This window comes from Oncorhynchus gorbuscha, unplaced genomic scaffold (assembly GCF_021184085.1).
Source record: "Oncorhynchus gorbuscha isolate QuinsamMale2020 ecotype Even-year unplaced genomic scaffold, OgorEven_v1.0 Un_scaffold_1764, whole genome shotgun sequence".
NCBI classification, from domain to species: domain Eukaryota; kingdom Metazoa; phylum Chordata; class Actinopteri; order Salmoniformes; family Salmonidae; genus Oncorhynchus; species Oncorhynchus gorbuscha.
The window spans coordinates 1-12,500 of NW_025744898.1; the positions used below are offsets into that span (position 1 = coordinate 1).

General features: G+C 49.8%; 1 protein-coding gene across 1 annotated transcript in view; it reads left to right on the top strand.

Moving 5' to 3' along the window:
- Nucleotides 1–7,032: 7,032 nt before the first annotated feature.
- LOC124017313 (vacuolar protein sorting-associated protein 13B-like) overlaps nt 7,033–12,500 on the top strand; it is a gene marked incomplete at its 5' end in the record, with an annotated part of 96,479 nt that continues 91,011 nt past the window's right edge. The window contains one exon of the mRNA XM_046332568.1: nt 7,033–7,204. Coding sequence (XP_046188524.1) covers nt 7,033–7,204 — 172 coding nt within the window. The remainder of the gene's footprint in view (nt 7,205–12,500) is intronic.

The window sequence follows — 12,500 nt, forward strand, 5'->3', positions numbered from 1 at the left end:
TGGGGAACCTCCGTGCTGTATCACCACCCACTCTGGGGAAACCTCCTCTGGGAAACCTCCTCTGGGGAACCTCCGTGCTGTATCACCACCCACTCTGGGGAAACCTCCTCTGGGAAACCTCCTCTGGGGAACCTCCGTGCTGTATCACCACCCACTCTGGGGAAACCTCCTCTGGGGAACCTCCGTGCTGTATCACCACCCACTCTGGGGAAACCTCCTCTGGGGAACCTCCGTGCTGTATCACAACCCACTCTGGGGAACCTCCGTGCTGTATCACCACCCACTCTGGGAAACCTCCGTGCTGTATCACAACCCACTCTGGGAAACCTCCGTGCTGTATCACAACCCACTCTGGGGAACCTCCGTGCTGTATCACAACCCACTGCTTTCAGCTGGAGAACCATACATGACTCTTAGTTGGAGATGTAAATGGAGATTTATAACAGTGTGAGTTATAGTATACAGTGTGTGGTTGTGTTACACAGGACCTGTTCAACAGTAGCCAAGCGTTTCTGTTTTAACAAGGTCTATACACTATATATATGTATGTATGTGGACACCCCTTCACATTAGTGGATTCTGCTGTTTCTGCCACACTTGTTGCTGACAGGGTATAAAAACGAGCACACCGCCATGCAGTCTCCATAGACAAACAATGCCAGTAGAATGGCCTTACTGAAGAGCTCAGTGACTTTCAATGTGGCACCTTCATAGGATGCCACCTTTCTCCAACAAGTCAGTTTGTCACATTTCTGCCCTGCTAGAGCTGCCCCCGGGTCAACTCTAAGTGCTGTTATTGTGAAGTGGAAACGTCTAGGAGCAACAACGGCTCAGCCGTGAAGTGGTAGGCCACACAAGCTCACAGAACGGGACCAAAGTGGGCTGAGGTGCGTAAAAAATAGTCTGTCCTCGGTTGCAACACTCAGTACTGAGTTCCAAACTGCCTCTGGAAGCAACGTCAGGACAACGTCAGGACAACGTCAGGACAAGAACTGTTCGTCGGGAGCTTCATGAAATGGGTTTCCATGGCCGAGCTGCCGCCCACAAGCCTCAGATCACCATGCACAATGCCAAGCGTCGGCTGGAGTGGTGTAAAGCTCGCCGCCATTGGACTCTGGAGTGATGAACCACGCTTCACCCCATCTGGCAAGTTCAACGGACAAATCTGGGTTTGGCAGATGCCAGGAGAACGCTACCTGTCCCAATGCATAGTGCCAACTGTAAAGTTTGGTGGAGGAGGAATAATGGTCTGGGGCTGTTTTTCATGGTTCGGGCCCCTTAGTTCCAGTGAAGGGAAATCTTAACACTACAACATACAATAAATACCATTCTAGACTATTCTGTGCTTCCAACTTTGTGGCAAAAGTTTAGTGAAGTTTGGGCATTTCTCTTGGAAGAGGGATGAAAGCTCTTGTTTGTTGAGTGTTGAATTCAGGAGTCAATAGAACTCACAGGTAGTTTGAAAGAAGAGATAACCATTCAGACCCAGAACCATTCAGAACCATTCAGACCCAGAACCATTCAGACCATAACCATTCAGGCCCAGAACCATTCAGACCCAGAACCATTCAGACCATAACCATTCAGGCCCAGAACCATTCAGGCCCAGAACCATTCAGACCCTGAACCATTCAGACCCTGAACCATTCAGGCCCAGAACCATTCAGGCCCAGAACCATTCAGGCCCAGAACCATTCAGGCCCAGAACCATTCAGGCCCAGAACCATTCAGACCCTGAACCATTCAGACCCAGAACCATTCAGGCCCAGAACCATTCAGGCCCAGAACCATTCAGGCCCAGAACCATTCAGACCCTGAACCATTCAGACCCTGTATTCCACAGAGGAGACTACTTGACTTGGCTCTGTGTTGCTGAGCTCATCAAGTAGTCTGGTCATGTATTCCACAGAGGAGACTACTTGACTTGGCTCTGTGTTGCTGAGCTCATGTAAAGGCTGGTTTTTCCAGTCACTTTATGGTTGAACAGTTTTAAGTGGGCTTCCTCCCTGTGGGCTGAGGCACAGGTGCTGGCTGGGTCAATTGTTTACAGAGGTTTAGAGTGGCACGAAGGCTCACAGAACAGGGTGGAGGGGTGGGGTGGGGGTTGGAGTAGAGGGTTGGGGGTTTGGGTGGAGGGATGGGGGTTTGGGTGGAGGGCTGGGGGTTGGTAAAGGGATGGGGGTTGGAGTAAGGGATGGGGGTTGGGTAGAGGGTGGGGGTTGGGGTGGAGGGATGGGGGTTGGGTGGAGGGATGGGGGTTGGAGTAGAGGGGTGGGGTGGGGTTGGAGTAGAGGGGTGGGGTGGGGGTGGAGGAGGGATGGGGGTTGGAGTAGAGGGCTGGGGGTTGGGGTGGGTAGAGGGGTGGGGTGGGGGTTGGAGTAGAGGGGTGGGGGTGGGGTGGAGGGCTGTGGTTTGGAGTAGAGGGCTGTGGTTTGGGTAGAGGGCTGGGGTTTGGGGGTTTGGGTGGAGGGCTGGGGGTTTGGGTGGAGGGCTGGGGGTTTGGGTGGAGGGCTGGGGGTTGGAGTAGAGGGGTGGGGGTTGGAGTAGAGGGGTGGGGGTTGGAGTAGAGGGGTGGGGGTTGGAGTAGAGGGCTGGGGGTTGGAGTAGAGGGCTGGGGGTTGGGGTGGAGGGGTGGAGGGCTCTGGGCTGACCGGGAGTGGGGCTCGGTCGGTGGTGAAACAGGTAAATTAGATCCAGAGTGGAAATAGCAGGAGGCTGTTTTACTGCCCAGCTCAGAGCTCAGTCTGCAGGTGTGACAGGAACCTTCTGACTGACCCCAACACACACACACACACACACACACACACACACACACACACACACACACACACACACACACACACACACACACACACACACACACACACACACACACACACACACACACACACACACACACACACACACACACACACACACACACACAACTTTGTACACGTGTGTTTTGGTCGTGTGAAAATAACAGAACAGTCTCTCTATTCATGGACCTCTGTTCTAACCAAGGAGTCCAGTATAAAGGCTGGTCCAGGATCAGTTACAGCCCTACAGAGACATGGTTAACCAAGGGGTCCAGTATAAAGGCTGGTCCAGGATCAGTTGGTACGGCCCTACAGAGACTTGGTTAACCAAGGAGTCCAGTATTAAGGCTGGTCCGGGATCAGTTGGTACAGCCTTAGAGACATGGTTAACCAAGGAGTCCAGTATTAAGGCTGGTCCAGGATCAGAGACTTGGTTAACCAAGGAGTCCAGTATTAAGGCTGGTTCAGGATCAGTTGGTACAGCCTTACAGAGACATGGTTAACCAAGGAGTCCAGTATAAAGGCTGGTCCAGGATCAGTTGGTACAGCCTTACAGAGACATGGTTAACCAAGAGGGGGTGGGATAGAGGAGGGAGGAGGGAGAGTAGTGGGGGTGGGATAGAGGAGGGAGGAGGGAGAGTAGGGGGGTGGGATAGAGGAGGGAGGAGGGAGAGTAGGGGGGGTGGGATAGAGGAGGGAGGAGGGAGGGAGGAGGGAGAGTAGGGGGGTGGGATAGAGGAGGGAGGAGGGAGGGAGAGGAGGGAGGAGGGAGAGTAGGGGGGGTGGGATAGAGGAGTTTGGGAGGAGGGAGTATGGAGGAGGGAGGGAGAGTTTGGAGCTAGTGTCTGTATGTTTCAGAGAGCAGGTAGTCTCCTGAGTAGTGGTAATGTCTACGAGGCGTGGTGGAGGGAGAAGGAGGTGGAGGAGGAGGAGGTGGAGGGAGAAGGAGATGGAGGGAGGAGGAGGAGGTGGAGGGAGGAGGAGGGAGGAGGAGGAGGTGGAGGGAGGTGGAGGCCTGCTTCTGCTGTACATAGTTCTGGTTCTACTGAGCTCCACATCCGAGGGAAGACGAGAGAGAATACACTGAAGATTTGTGGCGCTGGACTGGAGCAACACTGTTTTCTTCTAGATATTTAGCTAATTTAACTGCTCATGTCCAAGGGACACACAGTGGCAATAAATAACATGTCCGACTCTGAGCTTATTTACGAGCCCACGCAGAGCCAGGAGGTTATGGTTAGAGTCTGAGGAGAGGTCAGGGTTAGAGTCTGAGGAGAGGTCAGGGTTAGAGTCTGAGGAGAGGTCAGGGTTAGAGTCTGAGGAGAGGTCAGGGTTAGAGTCTGAGGAGAGGTCAGGGTTAGAGTCTGAGGAGAGGTCAGGGTTAGAGTCTGAGGAGAGGTCAGGGTTAGAGTCTGAGGAGAGGTCAGGGTTAGAGTCTGAGGAGAGGTCAGGGTTAGAGTCTGAGGAGAGGTCAGGGTTAGAGTCTGAGGAGAGGTCAGGGTTAGAGTCTGAGGAGAGGTCAGGGTTAGAGTCTGAGGAGAGGTCAGGGTTAGAGTCTGAGGAGAGGTCAGGGTTAGAGTCTGAGGAGAGGTCAGGGTTAGAGTCTGAGGAGAGGTCAGGGTTAGAGTCTGAGGAGAGGTCAGGGTTAGAGTCTGAGGAGAGGTCAGGGTTAGAGTCTGAGGAGAGGTTAGGGTTAGAGTCTGAGGAGAGCTCAGGGTTAGAGTCTGAGGAGAGTCAGGGTTAGAGTCTGAGGAGAGGTCAGGGTTAGTCTGAGGAGAGGTCAGGGTTAGAGTCTGAGGTCAGGGTTAGAGTCTGAGGAGGGTTAGAGTCAGGGGTTAGAGTCTGAGGAGAGGGGTTAGAGTCTGAGGAGAGGTCAGGGTTAGAGTCTGAGGAGAGGTCAGGGTTAGAGTCTGAGGAGAGGTCAGGGTTAGAGTCTGAGGAGAGGTCAGGGTTAGAGTCTGAGGAGAGGTCAGGGTTAGAGTCTGAGGAGAGGTCAGGGTTAGAGTCTGAGGAGAGGTCAGGGTTAGAGTCTGAGGAGAGGTCAGGGTTAGAGTCTGAGGAGAGGTCAGGGTTAGAGTCTGAGGAGAGGTCAGGGTTAGAGTCTGAGGAGAGGTCAGGGTTAGAGTCTGAGGAGAGGTCAGGGTTAGAGTCTGAGGAGAGGTCAGGGTTAGAGTCTGAGAGGAGAGGTCAGGGTTAGAGTCTGAGAGGAGAGGTCAGGGTTAGAGTCTGAGAGGAGAGGTCAGGGTTAGAGTCTGAGGAGAGGTCAGGGTTAGAGTCTGAGAGGAGGTCTGAGAGAGGTCTAGAGTCTGAGGAGAGGTCAGGGGGTCTAGAGTCTGAGGAGAGGTCAGGGTTAGAGTCTGAGGAGAGGTCAGGGTTAGAGTCTGAGGAGAGGTCAGGGTTAGAGTCTGAGAGAGGTTAGGTTAGAGTCTAGAGGAGAGGTCAGGGTTAGAGTCTGAGGAGAGGTCAGGGTTAGAGTCTGAGGAGAGGTCAGGGTTAGGGTCAGAGTCTGAGAGGAGGGGTTAGAGTCAGAGTCTGAGAGGAGGGGTTAGAGTCAGAGTCTGAGAGGAGAGGTCAGGGTTAGTCTGAGAGGAGAGGTCAGGGTTAGAGTCTGAGAGGAGAGGTCAGGGTTAGAGTCTGAGGAGAGGTCAGGGTTAGAGTCTGAGGAGAGGTCAGGGTTAGGTCTGAGAGTCTGAGAGGAGAGGTCAGGGTTAGAGTCTGAGGAGAGAGGAGAGGAGTTAGGTCAGGGTTAGAGTCTGAGAGGAGAGGAGAGGTCAGGGTTAGAGTCTGAGGAGAGGTCAGGGTTAGAGTCTGAGAGGAGAGGTCAGGGTTAGAGTCTGAGGAGAGGTCAGGGAGAGTCTGAGAGGAGGGTTAGAGTCTGAGGAGAGGTCAGGGTTAGGTTCAGGGTTAGAGTCTGAGGAGAGGTCAGGGTTAGAGTCTGAGGAGAGGTCAGGGTTAGAGTCTGAGGAGAGGTCAGGGTTAGAGGAGAGAGGTCAGGGTTAGGTCTGAGGAGAGGTCAGAGTCTGAGGAGAGGTCAGGGTTAGAGTCTGAGGAGAGGTCAGGGTTAGAGTCTGAGAGGTCAGGGTTAGAGTCTGAGGAGAGGTCAGGGTTAGAGTCTGAGAGTCTGAGAGGAGAGGTCAGGGTTAGAGTCTGAGGAGGGAGAGGTCAGGGTTAGTCTGAGTCTGAGAGGTCAGGGTTAGAGTCTGAGTCTGAGAGGTCAGGGTTAGAGAGTCAGGAGGAGGGGGTCCAGAGAGGAGAGTTAGAGTCTGAGGAGAGGTCAGGGAGTCTGAGGAGAGGTCAGGGTTAGAGTCTGAGGAGAGGTCAGGGTTAGAGTCTGAGAGGAGGAGAGGTCGAGAGGGTTAGAGTCTGAGGAGAGGTCAGGGTCTAGAGGAGAGGTCAGAGGTCAGGGGTTAGGTCAGGGTTAGTCTGAGAGGAGGGTTAGAGTCAGGGTTAGGGAGTCTGAAGAGGAGAGGTCAGGGTTAGAGTCTGAGAGGAGAGGTCAGGGTTAGAGTCTGAGGAGAGGTCAGGGTTAGAGTCTGAGGAGAGGTCAGGGTTAGAGTCTGAGGAGAGGAGAGATTAGGGTTAGTCTGAAGAGTGGAGAGGTCAGGGTTAGAGTCTGAGGAGAGGAGAGGTCAGGGTTAGAGTCTGAGGAGAGGAGAGATTAGGGTTAGTCTGAAGAGTGGAGAGGTCAGGGTTAGAGTCTGAGGAGAGGAGAGGTTGAGGAGAGGAGAGTAGGGTTAGGAGAGGAGAGGTCAGGGTTAGAGTCTGAGGAGAGGAGAGGTCAGGGTTAGTCTGAGGAGAGGAGAGGTCAGGGTTAGAGTCTGAGAGGTCAGGGAGGAGAGAGAGGTCAGGGTTAGTCTGATTAGTTAGGGAGAGGTCAGGGTTAGTCTGAAGAGTGGAGAGGTCAGGGTTAGAGTCTGAGGAGAGGAGAGGTCAGGGTTAGTCTGAGGAGAGGTCAGGGTTAGTCTGAGGAGAGGAGAGGTCAGGGTTAGAGTCTGAGGAGAGGAGAGGAGAGGTTAGGGGTTAGAGGAGAGGTTAGGGGTTAGGGTAGAGATCAGGGGTCAGGGTTAGAGTCTTAGGAGAGGTCAGGGTTAGAGGAGAGATTAGGGGTTAGGGTAGAGATCAGGGGTCAGGGTTAGCTCCCAGGGAATGTTTTTTTAAGCAAGCTCTGAATGACACTTGTCTCTGTTTCATTGGGTATTAACACTGAATTAATGGTGTGTGTGTGTGTGTCCCTCCAGGCTACGTCCAGAGTCTGATCCGTCGGGTGGTGAACAACGTCAACATTGTGGTCAACAACCTGATCTTGAAGTACGTTGAGGACGACATCGTCCTGTCTGTCAACATCACCTCTGCTGAGAGTTACACCGTCCATGAGTTCTGGGACCGAGCCTTCATGGACATCACAGGTCAGCTTTCTGTTACACCTGTTATATAGGGGACACACCTGTTATATAGGGGACACACCTGTTATATAGGGGACACACCTGTTATATAGGGGACACACCTGTTATATAGGGGACACACCTGTTATATAGGGGACACACCTGTTATATAGGGGACGCACCTGTTATATAGGGGACACACCTGTTATATAGGGGACACACCTGTTATATAGGGGACACACCTGTTATATAGGGGACACACCTGTTATATAGGAGGGACACACCTGTTATATAGGGACACACCTGTTATATAGGGGACACACCTGTTATATAGGGGACCTGGGGGACACACACACCTGTTATATAGGGGACGGACACACCTGTTATATAGGGGACACACCTGTTATATAGGGGACACACCTGTTATATAGGGGACACACACACCTGTTATATAGGGGACACACACACCTGTTATATAGGGGACACACACACCTGTTATATAGGGGACACACACACCTGTTATATAGGGGACACACCTGTTATATAGGGGACACACCTGTTATATAGGGGACACACACACCTGTTATATAGGGGACACACACACCTGTTATATAGGGGACACACCTGTTATATAGGGGACACACCTGTTATATAGGGGACACACCTGTTATATGGGGGACACACCTGTTATATAGGGGACACACCTGTTATATAGGGGACACACCTGTTATATAGGGGACACACCTGTTATATAGGGGACACACCTGTTATATAGGGGACACACCTGTTATATAGGGGACACACACACCTGTTATATAGGGGACACACACACCTGTTATATAGGGGACACACACACCTGTTATATAGGGGACACACACCTGTTATATAGGGGACACACACACCTGTTATATAGGGGACACACACACCTGTTATATAGGGGACACACACACCTGTTATATAGGGGACACACACACCTGTTATATAGGGGACACACACACCTGTTATATAGGGGACACACACACCTGTTATATAGGGGACACACACCTGTTATATACCTGGGGACACACACACCTGTTATATAGGGGACACACACACCTGTTATATAGGGGACACACACACCTGTTATATAGGGGACACACACACCTGTTATATAGGGGACACACACACCTGTTATATAGGGGACACACACTGTTAACCTGTTATATAGGGGACACACCTGTTAACCTGTTATATAGGGGACACACCTGTTAACCTGTTATATAGGGGACACACACACCTGTTATATAGGGACACACACACCTGTTAACCTGGACTATATAGGGGACACACACCTGTTAACCTGGACTATATAGGGAACACACCTGTTAACCTGGACTATATACCTGGGGAACACACACACCTGTTAACCTGGACTATATAGGGGAACACACACACCTGTTAACCTGGACTATATAGGGAACACACACACCTGTTAACCTGGACTATATAGGGGACACACACACCTGTTAACCCTATAGGGGAACACACTGTTATATAGGGAACACACCTGTTAACCCTAGGGACACACCTGTTAACCTATATAGGGGACACACCTGTTAACCTGGACTATATAGGGAACACACCTGTTAACCTGGACTATATAGGGAACACACCTGTTAACCAGGACTATATAGGGAACACACCTGTTAACCTGGACTATATAGGGAACACACCTGTTAACCTGGACTATATAGGGAACACACCTGTTAACCTGGACTATATAGGGAAACACACACACCTGTTAACCTGGACTATATAGGGAACACACCTGTTAACCTGGACTATATAGGGAACACACCTGTTAACCTGGACTATATAGGGACACACCTGTTAACCTGGACTATATAGGGGAACACACCTGTTAACCTGGACTATATAGGGACACACCTGTTAACCCTGACACACCTGTTAACCTGGACTATATAGGGGGAACACACCTGTTAACCTGGACTATATAGGGGACACACCTGTTAACCTGGACTATATAGGGAACACACCTGTTAACCTGGACTATATAGGGAACACACCTGTTAACCTGGACTATATAGGGAACACACCTGTTAACCTGGACTATATAGGGAACACACCTGTTAACCTGGACTATATAGGGAACACACACACCTGTTAACCTGGACTATATAGGGAACACACCTGTTAACCTGGACTATATAGGGAACACACCTGTTAACCTGGACTATATAGGGAACACACCTGTTAACCTGGACTATATAGGGGACACACACCTGTTAACCTGGACTATATAGGGGGGACACACCTGTTAACCTGGACTATATAGGGAACACACCTGTTAACCTGGACTATATAGGGAACACACCTGTTAACCTGGACTATATAGGGAACACACCTGTTAACCTGGACTATATAGGGAACACACCTGTTAACCTGGACTATATAGTTAACCAGGAACACACCTGTTAACCTGGACTATATAGGGACACACCTGTTAATGGATAGGGAACACACCTGTTAACCTGGACTATATAGGGGACACACCTGTTAACCTGGACTATATAGGGGGACACACCTGTTAACCTGGACTATATAGGGGGGACACACACCTGTTAACCTGGACTATATAGGGGGTTAACCACACCTGTTAACCTGGACTATATAGGGAACACACCTGTTAACCTGGACTATATAGGGAACACACACACCTGTTAACCTGGACTATATAGGGAACACACCTGTTAACCTGGACTATATAGGGGACACACCTGTTAACCTGGACTATATAGGGGACACACCTGTTAACCTGGACTATATAGGGACACACCACCTGTTAACACCTGTTAACCTGGACTATATAGGGGACACACCTGTTAACCTGGACTATATAGGGGGAACACACACCTGTTAACCTGGACTATATAGGGGACACACCTGTTAACCTGGACTATATAGGGGACACACCTGTTAACCTGGACTATATAGGGGACACACCTGTTAACCTGGACTATATAGGGAACACTATATAGGAACACACCTGTTAACCTGGACTATATAGGGGGGACTATATAGGGGACACACCTGTTAACCTGGACTATATAGGGGACACACCTGTTAACCTGGACTATATAGGGAACACACACACCTGTTAACCTGGACTATATAGGGAACACACCTGTTAACCTGGACTATATAGGGAACACACCTGTTAACCTGGACTATATAGGGACACACCTGTTAACCTGGACTATATAGGGAACACACCTGTTAACCTGGACTATATAGGGAACACACCTGTTAACCTGGACTATATAGGGAACACACCTGTTAACCTGGACTATATAGGGGACACACCTGTTAACCTGGACTATATAGGGAACACCTGTTAACCTGACTATTAGGGGACACACCTGTTGGACTATAGGGGACACACCTGTTAACCTGGGGGACACACCTGTTAACCTGGACTATATAGGGAACACACCTGTTAACCTGGACTATATAGGGAACACACCTGTTAACCTGGACTATATAGGGGAACACACCTGTTAACCTGGACTATATAGGGAACACACCTGTTAACCTGGACTATATAGGGAACACACCTGTTAACCTGGACTATATAGGGGACATACCTGTTAACCTGGACTATATAGGGGACACACCTGTTAACCTGGACTATATAGGGACACACACCTGTTAACCTGGACTATATAGGGGGGGACACACACCTGTTAACCTGGACTAGGGGAACACACCTGTTACCTAGGGAACACACCTGTTAACCTGGACTATATACTATATAGGGAACTGTTAACCTGGACTATATAGGGAACACACCTGTTAACCTGGACTATATAGGGAACACACCTGTTAACCTGGACTATATAGGGAACACACCTGTTAACCTGGACTATATAGGGAACACACCTGTTAACCTGGACACACACCTGTTAACCTGGACTATATAGGGGACACACACCTGTTAACCAGGACTATATAGGGAACACACCTGTTAACCTGGACTATATAGGGAACACACCTGTTACACACCTGTTAACCTGGACTATATAGGGAACACACCTGTTAACCTGGACTACATTACACACACCTGTTAACCTGGACTATATAGGGGACACACCTGTTAACCTGGACTATATAGGGGACACACCTGTTAACCTGGACTATATAGGGAACACACCTGTTAACCTGGACTATATAGGGAACACACCTGTTAACCTGGACTATATAGGGGACACACCTGTTAACCTGGACTATATAGGGAACACACCTGTTAACCTGGACTATATAGGGAACACACCTGTTAACCTGGACTATATAGGGAACACACCTGTTAACCTGGACTATATAGGAACACACCTGGGACTATATAGGGAACACACCTGTTAACCTGGACTATATAGGGAACACACCTGTTAACCTGGACTATATAGGGACACACCTGTTAACCTGGACTATATAGGGAACACACCTGTTAACCTGGACTATATAGGGAACACACCTGTTAACCTGGACTATATAGGGACACACACACTGTTAACCTGGACTATATAGGGACACACCTGTTAACCTGGACTATATAGGGGTTAACCTGGACTATATAGGGGACACACCTGTTAACCAGGACTATATAGGGAACACACCTGTTAACCAGGACTATATAGGGAACACACCTGTTAACCTGGACTATATAGGGAACACACCTGTTAACCTGGACTATATAGGGAACACACCTGTTAACCTGGACTATATAGGGAACACACCTGTTAACCTGGACTATATAGGGAACACACCTGTTAACCTGGACTATATAGGGAACACACACACCTGTTAACCTGGACTATAGGGGACACACCTGTTAACCTGGGGAACACACCTGTTAACCTGGACTATATAGGGAACACACCTGTTAACCTGGACTATATAGGGACACACCTGTTAACCTGGACTATATAGGGAACACACCTGTTAACCTGGACTATATAGGGAACACACACACCTGTTAACCTGGACTATATAGGGGAACACACACACCTGTTAACCTGGACTATATAGGGAACACACCTGTTAACCTGGACTATATAGGGAACAACTGTTAACCTGGACTATATAGGGAACACACCTGTTAACCTGGACTATATAGGGGACACACCTGTTAACCTGGACTATATAGGGAACACACCTGTTAACCAGGACTATATAGGGACACACCTGTTAACCTGGACTATATAGGGGACACACCTGTTAACCTGGACTATATAGGGAACACACCTGTTAACCTGGACTATGT